The following is an 18857-nucleotide window of genomic DNA, read 5'->3' on the forward strand; positions in this document are numbered from 1 at the left end:
TTTTAGAGAAAACAAAAAATTAGGAAGCACATATCACAAAACAAAGCGAAAATCCTTTTGGAAATCACAACAGACTGAAAACACAACAAGACGAAGCACAGCGCTTTTACAAAACAACAAGTAAGAAAATACATTTAACAACTTTTTATTATGTTTATTTAAAATGTTGCTGTGTTTTCAGGTTTGTCATTGTGTTTTCTGACCTGATGTTGTGTTTTGGACCTCAGGGCCACCGTAGATACATATGTAGCAACTGCCATGAAAAACATTAAAGATAATCCAGATTTTATTTTCTGTTATCATTGAAAACCATCAAATAATTCCTTCTTTTTCCAGACTCATAAAATATTGATTGGATACATTTGGTCACTGTCAAATGCTAATTGGTTTTACACACATGGGCCACTGAAGTTTGAAAGTTTACATTTCACATCATATAATTCCTGCGGCTCACCGTTCACACCGAACTGTTGCTGCCATCTAGTGGCGGTCTGTGGAACTACAACAAAGGTGTTTGTCTAAAAGACAGAGAGAACAACGGCCCTTTTTCACCAAAATTAGCTGGTTAGCGTTGTGTTCCCATACGTTCATTGCAGGTCTCTCAATGATGTTTAATTTTTGTGTCTTTTTGGCTACCTGACTTGTGCAGTGACGCTCAGTAGCTAGTTAACATCTAGTTTCCCAATTATCTTTAAAGTTGGAGGAATCAACCCATTTCACTCCGATAGTATCGCAGTCGTGGCACTTCTGGGATTTGATGCTCCTGATGTGTTTCTGGTCACGTATCACTACACAGTATTAGAGGAATGAAAGCACCAAAGTCTTTGTATTTGATGTTAACCTGAATCTTTCTAAAGGTATGTCTGTAAAAAAAGAAAAAAGTAGTATTTGTTGTGTAGTTAAATATACTCTCTGAAACTAGTTTGATGGAGAACCTGAAGAGAACTTCATTTCAACAAAGTGTTTGCAGAAAACATCTTCATCCTCACCAGTTCTTCTCACCACACATTAACCAGCCACATCTACAGAGCCTGGAGGCAGCTTGATTCTCTGTTTTCTGGAAACCTCAGTACAGACCAAATCTGAAAAATGATCCTCGCTGTCACTTGCATATTCAAATCCTGATTTTTTTTCATAAAATAAACAAATTGACCGCTTCCTTAAAAAGTCCCAAAAACACCTGGGACATTTTAAAAACCACTTTGGAGTCGCTTCATGTGCATCTTATACATTCCTGATTGATTTTGAGGTTGTCACTGATCCTACTGGGATAAATCAAGGTGTCACTGCCGGTGAGAAATGTTCCTCCACGTGTATCCTCGCTCTCAGAATCTAACCTCCAACTTCAGCGAGCCGTCAGAGGACGAGTCTGGACACTGCGGGGACATGGTCGAGGGCATCATGGTCTGGGCTTCTCTCAGCGCTCTCTGCTCTCTGGTCGGGTGTCCTGCATGTGTTGCTGTTCTCTGGGAGCTGCTCCGGAGACACAGAGCGGGGACCCCCTTCACCCCCAATGACGTCTTCATGCTCAACCTCACCTTCATGGACTTGGTCTTCTTGGTTTTTGTCCCGTTCGGGCTGTGCAACTTCCTCCTGTGGCACATCACCTCCGTCCAGATGTTGAGCAATTTTCTGTATGCCTTGAACCTGGTGGGACGACCTCTCCTCACTGCTTGCATCTGCCTGGACTGCTACCTGGCCGTGGTCCATCCCATGACCTACCGCACCAGGAAGAGTCTGACTCCCCGGCTCCTCATGGCCGCTGCTGTCTGGATCGTCACGGCGGTTCAGGGGTCTGTGTCCATAGTCATCGCTGAATTGAGCCACAGCGCCTGGGCCATGTTTGTGTACATCATAGCGCTGCCCGTCATCATCATCTGTGATGTCTCCATCCTCTGGACTCTGAAGAACTCCCTCCGTGCGGGAGGAGACCTCCATCCAAAGAAGAAGAGGGCTCTGCAGATCATCACCAACAGCATGGTCATGACCGTCACCTCATACATCCCTCCAATGTTGGCATACATCATCGGGGATCTGATCATTAGTGACGACGACGTGTATGAATGTTATCTGGCAATACCCGTCCTGACAACCCCAACTGCAGGGAGCGCAATCATGCCTCTGCTCTATCTGGGCAATCTGGGGCGACTGAAGAGCCCCTGCTGTTCGGAATAAAAGGTCAGATGGTTGATAGTGGGTCAGGCGTGACACCACGAGATTTACAGGAGAATTACAAATAACTACTAATTGAAACTTGACAATTACATGGCATATTCAAGGACAATAAACCTGTAAATGAATCATAAATAAGATGCACGAGGGAAAACAAAAAAAATGTCTGACCTACACAACAAAGTTTCCATTAAAACAACCGTCGGTGACATTGTGGCACACTTATAGGCATTTAAGGCAGACTTGTTACCTTTACTGTAGGCGGCAAGTTTCCCACCTAACCTTAGAAATGTCAATAAAATGGGAGAAAAGTAGATAAAAGAAAATGAAATTAACAGGCAACAGAATCATCTCACTCCAGCCATTGATCAAGGGAGCCTCAGAAGCACGGGACAGTATGATCACGTCAAGTCGACTATCCTGGCAGAAGGAACTGTGATTTCCAATATCATTGCGATAATCATCAAAATGTGCTTAAAGCTCTTAAAATGTCACCAAAATGTACCAGAGTCACTTAATACAAATATATTTTATTGCATCACAGACGGGACTCACATCTTTTATTAGTGATAAACAGTCAACAATCAAGCAATTTTAAATCAGATAATCATAAATCATAAGGTCCTTTTGCATTAATAAAGGATTAATAAAAACACGGTGTGCACCTCTCTGTTGTTCCTATATTTTGGAACCTCCACACGTCCAGTTAACGACTTTTGTGGGGGATATGATGGGGAAAACGAGCCTTCATCCATGGTGACAAGTGTGGGACTTTGGAGTATTTTTTGTATATAGATGAATCTATATATAAATGTCAGTCTGTGTGTGATGATCTGGACGATCAGAATACTGAACTATTTCTTTGACTTATCTCTTGTGCTGTTCCTTGTCAACTTCTCTTGTCTTCTTGTGATGCTATAATGCTACATTTCTGGGATCAATAAAGTCTGATGTTATTGTATTCACTGTACAAGCATCATGATAATAGAACACTGTAATAAATCAGCGCAGAATTACAAGGAAAAGTAAGGATGAATAGAATAAAATGTAGGGATGAGATGAACCACTGAAATCAGGAGACTAAAGGAAAAACACAACAAAACAAAAAAGTATAACCAACTCTGTCTGTATGTGTTTCTACAAATCACTTGTTGGAGGAGTACAGTACTTTTCCATCACACGGTGTGCTTTTTCAGTATGTAAATGATGTTTGATTACACCTGCACACCTGAATCATGAAAGACGATCTGTATGCCTTTAGAATTTACATTGTAATAGATCATTGTCCCCGCGGGACCGAATGTAAATCTGTCATGTGGTTAGAAAAAACCCCATTGAATTGACAGGAGTGATCCAGTGGTTGAGCTGTTATTCACTTTCAATTGTTTTTTTTTGTTGTTGTTGTTTTTTTCAGTTTAATGTCTCAGTATGAAGAAAACTATAGAGAATTATATATGAATGAAGTGTCTTATAGATGGAAATGCTGATGGTTCACTCTGTAGAGCAAATAGAGCATGTTATTTTCTTAATTCCTTTTGTTCCATTTTTATTTATCCATTTCATGAGTTAGTGCAGCCACCATTGTAAAAAGTCAAAATCATCAAATCTTAATTCAGGAAAAGTAAAAATTCATCCATGCAAAAAATACCTCAATAAAAGTCTAATCTGTTTTTAACGTACCTACAATGCAGCATCCAATCTGCAAAGTAGTAACTGATGTTATCAAATAAATGTAGTGGAGCAAATGGTACAATATCTGGCTTTAAAATGTAGTTAAGTGGAAGAATAAAGGAGCAGTGCTGTTAAATAATAATATAACTCAGACTGATTTATGTGCATATCTTGAGTAAATGTACTGAGTTGCATCCCACCAAATTTCAGCAGCCATCTCGGCTCTGGCTCAACATCAGTGAGCACGATCAACACAATTGGGTTCAACAGGTTTATTGTGTATTTCTTGACAATATTAACATTTGTTTATGTATACAGGTTTGTTTTTTTTGTTTTTTTTTACAGTTTGGTTTCCACATCCCACATTTTAACTCTAGGTTCTAAGGTTCTGTTTGAACCACTGCTGTTCAGAGGGTCAACGGAGCATCTGAAAACAAAAGACAGGGGTAAAACTTTGAGCCTAAGACTTCTTGCAGCAGCCAAACCTGAATCGACTGAACTTCCCTTGGTTGTTAATGTGGAGTAAAGGCATGACAGCAGACCCAGAAGCAGAGGTAATGGTTCCGGGAAGACCGATAGTGCACATGAAGGTAGTGAGATCACTGATCAGCGGCTTCCCTATTGCTACCAGAAGCACTGGTGGAAGGTAAGAGATGACTGTTATCACCAGGCTGTTGACGAGCATCTGAATGGCTCTTTGCTTTTTAGGGTGGATGTTTTTTTTGCCGGGGTCAGACTTAACAAGCGCATGGAAGATGAAAACATCACAGATTCCAATGATCACAATTGCTATAATAAATGGGACAGTGTAAAACATGGTGTAAAATATTCCAAGAGAGAGACAGAACACAATCCCAGAGGCAGCTGTCAAGGTCCAAATAATGGCAACTATCGTGACCCTGGGAGTCAGACTCTTCTTCTTGTGGTAGGTGATCGGATGAACCACTGCCAGGTAACAGTCAAGACAGGCAGAGGCCATCAGGAGGGGTCTCCCACATGTGTTGAAGGAATAAACAAAGTCCCAAATCACTTCAAAACTCCAGCTCTGCCAGATTAAATAATTCAATAGTCCAGGAGGGATGAAGGCCAAGAAGACAACATCCATGATGGTGAGGTTCAGTATGAAGAAGTTGCTTGGTGTGAAGGGAGTTCCTCTCCTGTGTGTCTTGAACAGGTCCCACAGGATGGCAACGGAGGCAGGAAAACCAAAAGCAAAGCACAGCACTGTGCAAACTGCCCAAGAGTATTTTAACCATGGGAAGTTGTCACATATCTGAAAAGCAGATGTTTCCAAGACAGAGCCGTTGGACAGATTCTTGGAGCAAGGATAAATCTCCAGCAGCATCATCAAGCAGGGAGGCCTGAGGATAGAAGATCTGAGGGACAGACGCCTTTAGAGCATTGCTTTTTAAAAAAAATTGGTTTAAATCAAATCCATACTGGTTGAAACATACCTTTTTAAGAGGGTCTGCTGTGCTGCTGTGTCTTGTTGCCGTGATGGAAGTGTGAAACATCTGTGGGAGCTACTGCAAGTGTTTTGTGTAGACACATCAATCAAATTAATGGCCTGGTGTCAACACACCGCTTTTTTGCAAATCATGTATTTATGGAAAAGAGCACACCTGCAGAGCAGAGTTTGACATGAGCCCAAAGAGAGACAGAGTGACTAAATGGAATACGTGTTCAAAATGTTGTGCCATTCTATTTAGTAGATGTTAAGATACCATACAAATTAAGTTACTGGTGGCAATACAGGAATGGTCAACGGATCACCAAAGTCATATGATACATCCTCTGGGGACTGTGCACATCTGTACTATGTCTCTTGGCTTTCAATCCAGTAGTTGCCTTGACAGTTCACTGAAAGCCAGACATGGCAACTTGCTGCTGGCACTGGAGTCAAAGTCAAGGGATCTCTACTGTTTAAGGGATTTATCCTCTGGGGGACAGTGAATGGCTGTCCAGAAAGCATGGCCGTCCATACTGACAGGAAGCCAAGTAACAGGCCAGGGAACGGCTAAAAGCAACAGCAAGTCAACAACAAGTGTAGAGACAGTAGAGATCTCTTAAGTTGAGAGTAGCAAAGCTTCCCACCTCTAGAAATGTTTAGAGTGATTCCTGAGGTTATTATCATATATACACCAAGATAAGTATGTCCAAAAACAATGTCAGGTGAACAGCACTGCTCTTGCTTCAATCTGTTTATGTCTTCTTGGACAGGAAAACAAGTTGAAAAATACTCTCCATTAGGTCTATTAGGTCTGTTGGGTGACACTATTTTCTTTCTGTTTAAATAAGATAAATCAATTTCAATCAAGCCTCCTGATCTATCTAGTGGAGGACCACCAGGGTCTAATCTGGGACATCTACCAGTTACCGCGGGGCATTGAGGACCCTATATTGCCCTATACTGGGAGCGATCAATAAAATCCATCCAGCACAGCTTAATCTGCCACAACAACTGGCTTGAAATACTCTGAGCGATCATGAAACAATTTGAAAAAAAAAAAAAAAACTGGAAACATTCTCAGTTGAATTTACAAGCTGACACTGAAGGCAATTTTTGTTCAAGCAGGACTAAGGAAGATTTAGTTCAAGCTTATATCAGTTTCATGTTGATACAGATGATGTGCATAAAGCCTTTTCAACTAGAGTATTTTACTGCTCGATTTTGTAATAAAATACCAAGACATCCTATATCAGAAAGCTCAAACATCCTGTATCAAAGCTCAAAAGCTCCTCGAACCAAAAGACAATTAGACATTTATCATTTATGGACAGGGAACCAAGGTTCAACTGTCTTACAGCTCCAGCATGTTGTCTCATGGATACGTTTTTATAAGCTGCATGATACATTGTGTGTGTAGATTTATCAGTAATGTCATACTTATCTTTGACTTTTTTCTGATGAAGCAAGAATGCAGTTAAGCCATTCAAGAAAGTTGATTAAATGTGGTTTAGTGTGTGGTTTGTTTGTCTTAAATATATTTATAACATGTTATGAAAACCCTCTTTGTTGAGATACATTAACAGTTAAGGTTAGGTAAAGTATTAATTGATCATAATAAAAAATGTTTTTCAGAGCACCAGTCATTTCTAGTAATAGCAACATACATTTTTTTGTACAGAAATAGACCATCCCTGACAGGTTTCACAATTATATATAAGTTTTACATTTAGACAACGTTTACATTATTTGACAGTGACATTACTCGTCAATACACCGATAGCAGAAACTATTGCACAGATTTACAGTTAGCTATGATAGGTTGAGTTAGTGCAGTCTCCAAATGTAACACTGAGTTAACAGAATCACAAAACTTAACACGACAGAGAATCGTACATTTTTGAAAAACAGCCCCATCCTGTTGTGATGCTGGTATTGTAATGTGATGTGGGAGTGAAGTTATTTCTTACCTGTTGTGTGTGTGTCAGTGTGGGATTATGATGTGTGATAGTTTACTGTCTATAAGTTAAAAAAACAAACATTAAAAAAAAACCCAACAGCAGTTATATCGGCCAATAATTAAGTAGAAGTTGCAGTTCACAAAAAAACCGAGATATGTTCGCTGGAATCTAGTCATTACACAGTTTATGCACCAGAGAGCGCTGACAAAATCAGTATGATTATTATTATTATTAACAGTGAAATGTCCCACGAACATTTCTTTGTCACTTTTCTTTAATAGCCAAATTCAGTTGATTGGTGCAATGGGATGGGTTTTTGTTGAAAAAAATGAACATCAGCCCATAAAATGTGATCAGAAGGGTCACAAGAGTTTGACACTGTGGAATATATTTGTCATGCCTGTATACTATGAAGCTACAACCAGCATTCAGTGAACAGAGTTTGTCTTGGCATAAAGATTGGTTACATGAGGGGCTATATGGTGGAATATCTCATGGATCAGTACTCTTCAGTACTTGACTGCAGAGGTTCTGTGGGTGGATTATCTTTAACCTTTGTAAAAGAATCAGGCTACCTGTTTCCAGTCTTTGCCCTCAGCCAAGATAACTAACTGCTGGATGTTCTTCAGGTTGTATCGATCTTCTCATCTAACTCTTGAAAAAAAAGCATATTTAGCAAAATGATGATTTCCTTCACTCTCTCACATAATATCGGTAATGGCCTCACAAATCTAGCATTGGTCAGGCTCTTGTCTTTGGGTAAAAAGTTTGAGGGTAGCTAGTAAATAGGCTAGGAAACAATTACTCAGGATTAAATGTCACAGGATTTTAATGGCATTAAATTATTAATGACCCAGAATGTAACAAAAAGATGTATAAAAGGACTCTGAGTTGTCAATAAAGTGTGTTCACTCTTAATCACACACTTTAAATAAGCATTAAAAAGAATGATACCCATGTTGTATTCCTCTCTGATTTAATGTAGTCCGGTGTGAACATTATTACATGGAAATCCTTGAAGTCGACTGACTTACTCAAAATGTCCAAAGGTGTAATGATACCTGAATTGCAGACATGGGTCCATAAAAAGACTCTATAAGTAGCAGTGTACTGCCAGTTTTAAAGTCATGCTGGCAGTCAGGAAAAGTTACTGAAGGTCTTCAAATGACAGGCAGCACAGGGTCTGAGAGGTGTTTCTGGATGTCAGCCAGCCCTGAGGTGATGTCCAGGTTTCCCGGCAGTGAGGGGTAGCGGAGGCTGCCACACAGTCTGGGATTCTCCGTGAGGGAGGATTGGACTGAAGGCTGGGGCGGCCCTTGAGCCAACCCTGTATGGGTCTCAGTTTCAGGGGTGACGGTCATGAAGATGGTGTCGTCTGATTCCACAGTCACATGGATACCGCTGGACACTGACTCCTGGGACTTCTTGGTGAATGTATGGTCAGTCTGGGTAGAGCTCTAAAGCAAAGAAACAAAAATTCAACAGACCTTTAAATGTTTTAAACGAAAGCTTAGAAAGAAATCTCTCTACAAGTTTTAACTGTTTTAACTGGTGTTTTCTATACCTGTGTGGGTGCGCGACTGTCCATCTGTATGGGGGAAATAGGGTACATGCTGTGCAGCACCGGTGTCCCAGTGCCGTACAGGCCGGGTGAGTTGTTGGGGAGGGTGCTAGACGATACAGTGCTGTAAGCAGGAGGTACAGGGGCCATCTGCCGCTGGAGAAGCTGGAGAATAACGTTGATGTCGGCTGTCATACGAGTCTCCAGTCTGGGGATTCAAGAAACAATGATGATAACAGCTTCAATTAAAATAAAGCGTGTCAGCGGTACTTTTCAAGAAACTTCGCTCCAGCCCTCATGTGCAGTCACATGCATTGACCTAATTTGTGATACTTGATTGATAAGAAAAAAGATCCTGACATCCACATTAAATTCACCTGTTGAGCTGTGAATGTAAAGTCTCAAGTCGAGACTCCAGCTCACTGGGCCTCTCTTCTGTGAAGGGTGGTGGGTGGTACGAGTTGCGGACAGAGGAAGATCGACAGGCACGGCTGGAGAACTGTTGTGGCTGTCGATCTGGCCAGTATCGGTACATTCCTGGGACATTTAAAGAGGAAGCTGAAGGAAATAAAAAGAGGAGGAAGTGTTGAAAACTCTTAATCCCTAATTTGAGAGGAAGTGGGAATATCAAAAAGAGATTTTGAACACAGCCATGCTCATTTGGCTGTAGGAGCACTCCAGCAGCAATCAAGATCCACTTACCTTGATGGCCAACGTCCAACACTGCTTCCCTGCCCACTGAGGTGCCGCTCTGGGCTAACAGCTGCACTACAGGCGAGTAGTCCTTTCTGCCGTCATCCGGAGGGTAAAGCTCTACTTTGGCACTGTGAGCAAGAGGCTTAGCCAGATCTTCACTTGACTGGGAACATGGAGATCCACAGCTACAATGGTCATCCCAGCGGTCCTGAGGAGGTGAGTGATGACGACAGACGGACTGGAGCGGGTACGAGTCTTCATGATCTATTCCATCTGTTCACAGGAAGGCATTCAATTACTCTGTTACCCAATTCAAGGTATCCTACGCAAAAGACTTGTATGCAAAAGCCTGTTTGACTATGACACCAGACATCTCACCTGGCCTGATTCGGCAGTCCAGGGAATGCATTTTGTGTCTTGGCTTGTGGCGATAACCACAGTCGTCACCAGAGTCATCAGTTGTTATTATTGGTGGTGCTTGATCAGCCTGATGAACACAGAAAAAAACAAGATCACATACAAGAGATGTTATTTTTGGGTGAGCATTTTAAGCATGTATGTATGAGAAATGCTAAAATATTCGTGGCTCAATTAGAAAAAAACATCTCAAAATTCAAATCGTCAAGATGTAACTCTTTGTCTGTAATGGACTGCCAACATACATCTCTCAAGTCAAAAGTTATCTCCAGATTCCTCCAGAAGTTGTCGGCAAAGCTGGGGTAGATGTCAAGGACCTCCAGCAGGTCGTCCCTCTGGATGCGGTGCAGATCACAGTAGGTGATGGTTTGGACGTCTGAATTTGACTTCCCTGGCTCGTCATACAGGTGGATGGGTTCTCCAAATACGTCATTCTTTTCTGCAGGAGCGTGAGCATTATTTTTGTGGATCATGTGTTGGGGTATGGTTTTGGAATATTTTTGAGAGGCTGCACCAAAACTGTGGTTTGATGGTTTTACCTAATATGGCAACCACCACGTCATCTCTGATGACATGAATGGAACCACGCGAGATGAAGAACAGAGAGTCCAGGATGTCTCCGTAGTGGATCAGAACATCTCCTGGAGGAGCGTGGACTGTCTTGAACCTCATCCCCAATGCACGCAAGCAGGCTTGACTGCCTCCGTGGAAAGCCTTGATGTTCTGTAGCAGAGATCTGTTTAAGTGCAAGCAGATGTCTGCTTGCAAAGACTCTGGAAATCCCTTCAACACCTGCAAGACAAAACCATCAACATATCAGTAGTTAGATACAAAACAGGGGTACTGAAATAGCTTGACAAGTGTTTCAGATTAAGGTAGGGCTTTTGATGAAAACAAGCTCACTCAATCTGTCACTTTATACTTACAGCATTCATGTCAATGCCATTTGTGTAGGACCAGGCATGCTGAAAGTACTCCTCCAGCCTTTGGCGAAGGCAACCTGGGATTTGGTGAAATCGGATGAACTCTTTGACTCGCAGCATCTGGGTGTGGTAGCGAGTCGTACCGGTGTAGAGACGCTGGATGATGGCCGACACATTCCCAAATATGCTGGCATACATGAGAGCTGAGACAGAAGAACCGACGAGGACAATGACATTAAATAAGGCTTTGCTGATTGTGGCATTTGATTTGCAGTGATTTTTGTAAAGCCTCAAACATATTATTCAACTCACAGCCAATGACCATGACACAGATAGAGAAGATCTTCTCCGAGTTGGTGTTTGGAGAGACATTACCGAACCCCACGCTCGTCAGACTGCTCAAGGTGAAGTAAAGCGCAGTGACGTACTTGTCTTTGACTGATGGCCCGGAGGAAGAGTCGCTGTCATTGTACGACTTTCCCAGTTGTTCGGCCAGGTTGTCCAGCCAACCAGTCTCCGTGTACGGCCTTTCGACAAAGCCAATGGCGTACCAAATGCAGGCAAGCCAATGGGCGATGAGCACAAAGGTGCACATAAGCAAGAAGAGGACAGCAGCCCCATATTCAGAATATCGGTCCAGCTTTCTTGCTACGCGGACCAGTCGCAGCAGCCGAGCTGTTTTCAGCAGACTGGTTAAGGTTGCCATCTTTGGTGTCCATTAACAACAAGAAAGAGGATGTTAGGAAGGGAAATAATCATTCAATTTACAGAGGCTTTAGAGAAGTTTACAGAAACATTTGTATCACTTGAGGACAGTTTAATTATATCAAAGGATCACCTTTAAAAACAAATGTGAACTAGAGCACTTTGCAATAAATTCACGTGATACCCTTTAAGGAGAGTTCTTACCTCATCAGATCCAGATCTGAAAATGAGAAGGTCAAAAGGGATGGCTGCGAACAGATCAATAGGGAACCAGCTTTTGATATAGTGCTTGGCTATCCGGCCTGGCTTTGTGACCACCTCGTCATTGTGGTCCACATACGTTGTGCGAAGGTTGATGACTATATCCACAATAAACAGCACGTCCACCAAAAGGTCCGCCACATTCAGGGGGTTACATGTGTAGCCACAGCGCCTTTGACGTATATCCCCGTGCTCATCCAAGAGGAAGGCGGCTGAGTAAGGTGTGAAAACAGCTGTGTAGAGGACCAGGAGGAGAATAATCCAGTCCCAAAATGCCTTGAAGGGGCTGTAGTGAAGCAAGATCCACCATGTTGTTTCTGGCACCTCAATTTTGTACTCAGGCAGGACATCAGACTCCAAAGAAAGGACCTAAAGGTGAAGAATTCATCAGTATGCAGTAAATCTGAATATTGTCTTTTAAGGTTCTTTCAGTATGTATCATCCTGACATACTGTGCATTTGTGTACATACTTTTCCATTCACAAATCATGAAACTGCAACTCTTCTCGATTTACACAAAGCACATTAAGTGTTGCAACTGCAAGTTAAACAAAAATATTCCTTGATACAAAACTCTTTCCTCTCTGAACTAATGCCAACCAACAGACCTTTCTAGAAGATACACTCTTTCGACGAAGACTTTTATGGATGCTGCGCGCTCTGGTATTGCGACCATGTAGGTCCAACAAATCCTTCACCATCCTGTCATTGGCAACGCTCAGCAGTGGCAAGACTTGGATGAAGATTACATCCAGACAGTACAGTTACTTCCAGATATTAAAAAAAAAATGCAAAAGGGAAGCCAAAACAATAGTGTCCTGTGATCAAATGTCGAAGAGCTGACTGAGTGCAGGATGCTGGTGGGCTGGAGGGCTGTACTAATGAGTTGGGCGTCACAGTCACATAACTGAGTTCATGTGCTGCCACAGTCCTCGTGTTCTCTTTAGCCCAATTTCAAATTAATATTCTGGGCAGATCTCATTGCAGACTGATAGATCCATCAGGTAGATAGATAAATAGTTATAGTAATAGATATATAGACAGCAATCAACAAGTGACCCTGTGTAGCAAGGTCACGGGTCTCTGCAAACACTGGCATTTGTTTCACATCCACCACACACCGCTACACAGAGGCACTGATGCAGAATCCCGAGCCCCAGGGCTCCCGCAGTAACAGCAGTGGGTCTGAATTGAACTGTAGTTTCACACCCAGAAGAAAAAACATCCAGCCCCCTAACCACCCACTGATTTTTCCACCAGCAGGTTAATTAAGAGCAGTCTATCTGGGAGCCTCTTCATTTCTTAGAAATCAGCAATGGCTAATGAGCAAACAAGCAGTGAACGCATAATCGGGCATCACAGTCAGAGGCTTTTTTCTTAAAATGTGGCTGCAAGTTCACTCATTTATATTTCTTAACTAGGACTTCTTCGCTCTCAGTCATGTGAAGTTCTTGACCCCCCTACCTGCGTGACCTTCTCCGTGACGTTCTGAGAGCGGTCCATCCTCGGAGTTGCAGGTGAGCGGCATTCTGGGCCCCTGCTGGCCGGTCCCCCACTCCTCATAAGGTCCGAGTCAGACATGGAGCTCTGCTTGTCTGCAGGTGATCAGCATAACATCACTGGATTTATGTTCAGGCCAATGAGAAGCTCAGCAAGTTGTGTTTTTTCTTTGGTTTCACGCTCGGGCAAGGGTGAGGGTTAGACATTTGGCTTACTACTGTACCCCTACCCACAATTATAATATTCAACAGCACAATTTGCTCCATTACAGTGCTCATGAAGTCATTTTCTTGTTAAACTGGACTTATAACTGTGCAATTGTATTTGGGCCTCAATAATGAACAGAAAAGGGAACCACTCAGTGACGTTTAATATTTGGATTCCCCCGCCTCCCCTTAACAAATTCCTCTCAACTCTCGTTTCCCAGAATGCCAATCTAACTGTGCCCCTCCCAAAAATACTCTGCACTCAAATGCAGAACAGTCTCAATACTTGAATCACAGACTGTTACTGAATTGGGAAGGCAGCAGTCTGAGAAAAGTCTCTCTGTCCCATTCGGTCAAAGCGAAAGTAAATAAACACGACATACCTGATTCGCGTCCAGAATGTCAGAGCCTTCTTGGTCTTGACCTCTAGGCAGCCATGACTCAAGCATCCATCCTCCGGGACACTTTTTTGGACTGTTTCCAATGACATTCCCTCTCCTCCTTCATGGTTTCACGTTCAGACAAAACAAATGTTCTTCTTTCAATCAGACGTCGATGCTGAACTCTTTACTCTGGCACGGGGCAGAGGACTGACCTGCAGCTCGCATGTTGGCGCGCAACATTCGCCAACACTGGAAACCGATCAATGCCATGCTATAGCTGAGAGGAAGTGACACGAAGATCAATGACGTGCATTGATAAACAAAGTAAATGGGCTCCGAGCCATTACTCTGGACTTCCACAGTACCACCAGTATTCCCATTGCAGTGTTCACCTATGCAATTTAGTTTAATTTATTGATATAGTTCAGGCTGTGACATACATGACACTATGGTTTACCAAACAAAACTGGCTGGCTGAAGGTATAGTACCCGCTCAATATGTTGCATGCATACTGTTAATGTGGAATCATATTGACTGCCATGCTGGCACTACAGTAAGACGAGGGTGTAATGACCCGTGATGACATTAGCTCGACACGTCCTTGAGCTGTAACCTTCAACCAGCTGTATTATTCCTTTTTTTTTTTCATAAACATGTTTCAGTGACACTTTTAACGACGAGGGAGAATATTTGACATTTTTACAGCACATTTCGCTTCATTCTGCAGAAGTTAAGTGGTCTATTTTCTGTGCTCACCTCGAATCAGAGTTTAAGACTAGCATGATCACGACTGGTTCACGGAAAGTCACGTAACTCATATATTCTATGTAGAGTGAAAACATGAGAGTAAATGCACTGAGAATGGACTGTTCAGTAGGAGCAGGAGGCGTCTTATTCAACACTGAAGGGGAGACAGTACAGTTTTAAAACATTTCCTGCATTCGCTGGTCAATTTTGAGTTTGGGCTCTTTTGCTTCCATGTCGTCTAAGGTGTTTTAGTTCAGATTTCTGTTCTGAAATGCATCCCAATAAGTGCATATTTATTAAGGAAAGACCTAATTGGCATTTTTAACATATCAGAGAATATATACAAAACATAACTGTCTTGATGTAGGAAATCAAATGCAGAAATTTCATGGTTATATCTACTACTCTTTTTTTTTATACCCTACTCACCGAAATGTGTGCCATTAAAGGCCATTTAAAGCAAATGTTTTCTCAGAAAATAAATCTCGATTTCAGTAGCACTTATATACACCAAACTTTACATCAATATTCTGAGGATTCTGACAGAAGTGTTTCTTAATGTTCATCACATTCCATTCCTAAAATGGAAATACAATACCAGAGCATGCAGCATCCACAAGTGTTTGTTGAAAGGGCGTGTCTTCAAGGAGATTTTTTTTAATTGTTGATGACAACATTTTCTTGATTGACAAAAAGCAATCATTTGCAATTGCAGAAAATGAGTAACACAAAAACATCTTAAGTGTCTTGATCTAAGTCATCGGCTGCAGAGGTTTCATGGAGATATCGTTTGTTAAATTCGTATCCTCTTCACCTGGAGTGTCCCCTCTGAAACTTTTGAAATAAAAGTTGCATATTCATAGATTCATAGGTTGGATATAAGAGGTAACTGAACTTTTCTGTCGACATCCGTATCAGACAAGATTTATTTTTCGTACTTTCTAAAGCATTTGCCAACATAGAACATAGTGGCAGAAGTTCCCATCTATGGCTTCTATATGCTTGAGGCCAGCTGTTAATGAACCTCTGACAAGTGAAGTCTGTCAATAGAATATATTTAGGAAATCTTAACCAGGACCACACTCGTATTTCCACATTGATAACAATGAGCAGTTAGCAGTACAGTGCATCTGTTGATGAATCCTTCCTCTGCAATATCAGACACTCCACATGTGAGATATTCAGTCCACCAAGTGTCCAGGCAGCGCGTTCAGCTGTCCGCCTGAATGTTGTCCCACACTCGGACTACATCCGGACAGTCAGTGAGGGTCTCTATGAGCATTGAAGCAGCATTCAGGTTGTCCTCATCCAGAGACAAGAGGGTGCGGGGAAAAAACTCCAACCCGGCGGATGTAATCGTCATCCCTTGCTGCTCCAATGAGGCTCGCACCTTTCCTGTGTCCATCGTGTCACAAATAAACTGAGGAGAGAGAAACAGATCAGAATATTAGTTCAGCTGTGGTTGGAATGCGACTTGTTATATACTGAAGTCATCAAATACATGTTTCATACAATGCTTGGTGTATGAAAAGTATGAAAATAAACAAAACATCGTGGTCGAGCTCAAACCGGTTTCTCTGCCAGTCTGTGCAAGAATTTTAAACCAAGTCTCACCAGCCCGCCAGGATGGTCCGACACATGCCTCATTCCCATCACTTGCTGTATCCTGCACCTGTATCCCTAATACACACACTGTACACAACAAGTCTCTCCATGTCTGACCTTCAGGAGGGGCTGCTCCTCCTCATCCTCAGTCTCTTGGACATCTTCAGCTCCCACCTCGATGGCCAGCTCCAGAGCTCGCTCTGTCGATACGTTCTGCCCCGGCACCACCACCGCCCCCCTCTTTTCAAAGTTGTGCCGCGCTCCCTCTGACAGCATCCCTCTGTGGGTGAGGACAGAATTACACCTCAGCTAAACAACATACCAAAACCATTTGACCATATGGGTGGATCATAAACCAGTTATGGGTTTGTGTTTTCATTAGGTAAGTTTTACTTTTTTGTTTTTATTGTTTGTCTGTCTTTCAAGAATGACGTGCCAAGAGACAGACAACATTTTGTGCCATTTCATCTGTGACACATTGTGTTATTATTCAAACTTAATTAATAAAACCACACAGTTAAGCTGGTAGATCCGGTAGATGGTGTGTCATTGATATTAGAGCCCTGTTTATTCAGTTAATGCATCTGGATAGGAGATACAGACTTAGTGCTTACTAAGAATGAGGGATTATGATGCATGTTGTTGTTTTTAAGATCTAGCTGTCTGTTTTCCTTTTTCTCTTGGCATCTGTGCCGGCAGCGTCTTATCCAAGAGAAAGTTGTTTGTACAGGGACATCTAGTGGCTGCTGCAATTTGTATACCGGCTACTGCACCAACCTCCATCACCAATACACCAACATTACCATGCATTCTTCTCCTATGTTGCCCTGGATATCTGAACTGTGTACAGCGATAGGTATTTCATTCAAACCAGTGACAGAGAATGTGTTCGTTTGACCATTATTCAAGGGCCAGAAGTTAAAGTACCAATCCATAACACTCAGCGGTGTGGGGAAAGCACATGTAATATCCGTGTTTGAGTATTGCGGCTCATGCAGTCACAGCAGAGTCAGATAACAGGAAGCCAGACTGACCCATTCCTGATTAGCAGGCGTTTAATATCCTGCTGGCTGCGAGAGTGGTTGTCAGTCAGGGCCTCGATGAGCAGCAGACACCCACCGGGCCCCCGAGCTTCGAACATGTGCTGGTGCGCTGGTTTGCCCTTTGGAGAAAAATACATGGATAAGAGACTGAGAGAATCTATGCCGAGGAGTCTTTCTGAGCTTATTAAGACACTTTTTTTTTTTTCATCAGTCTTCACCCATTCATGAGACAGTACGTGTTGTCAACGTACCGCAGCCTTCATTGCAGTCTCTATGGATGCTTTCGGCATGTTCTTGCTTCTGCACTGCTCCAGTATCTGAGCTAAGTTTATGTTCATCTCTGGGTTGGGTCCACCCTCTGCAGAAGAAGGCAACAGCAAAGTAAATCATAGCTGTCACTGAAAAGAAACAGCAGACATTTGTTCTTTGAGCAAGTTGTTTAATCTCACCTCTCACGGCTATCCTGATCATCATAGTTAACTTATTGAACATCCTGCTCCTCGCCTCATCTTTGGGTCCCTTAATGTTCTTCACCTTTGACCACTTGTTGTGTCCGGCGCGTGAGGCAGAGCTCACCTGCAGCGCCCTGACAGGACAGCTGCTCCGCGGCGGGCACCACGCGCGTGAAGGCGGCGGGAGGACGGACTCCGCCGGGGCGAAGAACCAGCCTGAGGTCGTGGCCAGAGTCCCGGGGCGCAGGGTCCGGAGAGCCCTCAACACCACCGCCGCCCCCGCCATGCCCTTCATACAAACACACACAGAACAGTGTTACAGCAACCTGCTGTACATGCGGAGCGAAGACTGTGTTCAAGAGCCGGGTAGCGGGTCTCCGTCAGCATTACACAATTATTTTCTTACCAATACATAAATTAAATATGCTAATGTTTGCTAACTGACAGTCTGACAAGTCAGGGGAGCACGCAGCTGCTGCCGTCCTTGCTGTGAACCCGGCACTTCCTGGTTGTGATGACGTCAGAAACTTGCCTTTCAAAATAAAAGATCGATCAAGTCACGGTACACTGTTGAATGTTTCATGGTATTGAAAAGTTAAAATAAACCCACGTGGCATTATTTATTCTTAAATTGTATAATTTTAGCCATTCTGTTAAAATTCAATTCAATTATTTATACTGAAATAAATCAGATTTGTGAGCTGAGGAGATGGGCACATGTCATCCATGATTTCTCCAGTTTTGCTTTCTGTTTATAAACTAGTCATTTTATACCTGCATGTTTTTTTTTCTCATGCACGTCTTCCCATTGAGCCTTTCACCTTCAAGCTGTACTAAATGAAATATGCAATACATCCTGAATCATGGGAACCTGAAATCTCCTCCAGGACCCCAGGGTGTTTCTGGTTTCAATTGGGAACCACAGCAGAATATAAACACAACAGAACACAAGTGGAAGAACTGGTCCACAAAACAACAGCAACACAAGCCACAACATTGTACTTCTAATGTACATTTATTTTGTAATTATTGATTAAGTTTTTTTTTTTTTTAATATGTATTCATGTGTTTCCAATAACTTTGTGATATTTTAGCATTATTTAGGT

General features: G+C 42.4%; 3 protein-coding genes across 5 annotated transcripts; 1 reads left to right on the plus strand and 2 right to left on the minus strand.

Moving 5' to 3' along the window:
* Window positions 1–1299: 1299 nt before the first annotated feature.
* LOC119010214 (G-protein coupled receptor 42-like) lies at window positions 1300–2655 on the plus strand. Its single transcript, XM_037082188.1, has one exon. The coding sequence runs from the start codon at window positions 1300–1302 to the stop codon at window positions 2173–2175; it is 876 nt and encodes a 291-aa protein (XP_036938083.1). The 3' UTR covers window positions 2176–2655.
* Window positions 2656–8210: 5555 nt separating this feature from the next.
* Window positions 8211–13317, minus strand: LOC119009343 (potassium voltage-gated channel subfamily H member 6). The gene is given in 11 exon segments (XM_037080486.1): window positions 8211–8675; window positions 8792–9020; window positions 9190–9370; window positions 9515–9781; window positions 9887–9995; window positions 10171–10364; window positions 10465–10717; window positions 10852–11051; window positions 11161–11537; window positions 11738–12183; window positions 13279–13317. Coding segments are annotated over 11 exon segments (2559 nt in total). The 3' UTR covers window positions 8211–8411.
* A 1971-nt stretch (window positions 13318–15288) lies between these two features.
* Window positions 15289–18297, minus strand: LOC119009345 (translational activator of cytochrome c oxidase 1). Of its 3 annotated transcripts, none has more exons than XM_037080489.1 (6): window positions 18158–18297; window positions 17749–18040; window positions 17551–17657; window positions 17291–17418; window positions 16374–16536; window positions 15289–16071 (listed from the first exon to the last, which is right to left on the minus strand). In XM_037080489.1, exons 2-6 carry the CDS (start codon window positions 18035–18037, stop codon window positions 15862–15864), a joined length of 897 nt encoding a protein of 298 aa, XP_036936384.1. In that variant the 5' UTR covers window positions 18038–18040; window positions 18158–18297; the 3' UTR covers window positions 15289–15861. The 3 variants fall into 3 exon arrangements, with proteins under 3 accessions (XP_036936384.1, XP_036936385.1, XP_036936383.1); XM_037080490.1 differs by having other exon boundaries at window positions 18197–18269; XM_037080488.1 differs by having other exon boundaries at window positions 17749–18262.
* Window positions 18298–18857: the final 560 nt, after the last annotated feature.

This window comes from Acanthopagrus latus, chromosome 20, assembly GCF_904848185.1.
Source record: "Acanthopagrus latus isolate v.2019 chromosome 20, fAcaLat1.1, whole genome shotgun sequence".
In the NCBI taxonomy this organism is placed as follows: Eukaryota; Metazoa; Chordata; class Actinopteri; order Spariformes; family Sparidae; genus Acanthopagrus; species Acanthopagrus latus.

Bases quoted from the DNA above. Each gene is read 5' to 3' on its own strand.
- LOC119010214 (XM_037082188.1), top strand. From the start codon at position 1,300: ATGTTCCTCCACGTGTATCCTCGCTCTCAGAATCTAACCTCCAACTTC.
- LOC119009345 (XM_037080488.1), bottom strand. From the start codon at position 18,046: ATGAAGGGCATGGCGGGGGCGGCGGTGGTGTTGAGGGCTCTCCGGACC. The intron at 17,658-17,748 runs GTGAGATTAAAC...CTTCTTCTGCAG, and splicing joins GATCAGGATAGCCGTGAGAG to AGGGTGGACCCAACCCAGAG. The intron at 16,072-16,373 runs GTCAGACATGGA...CTCTCTCCTCAG, and splicing joins AGGAGCAGCCCCTCCTGAAG to TTTATTTGTGACACGATGGA.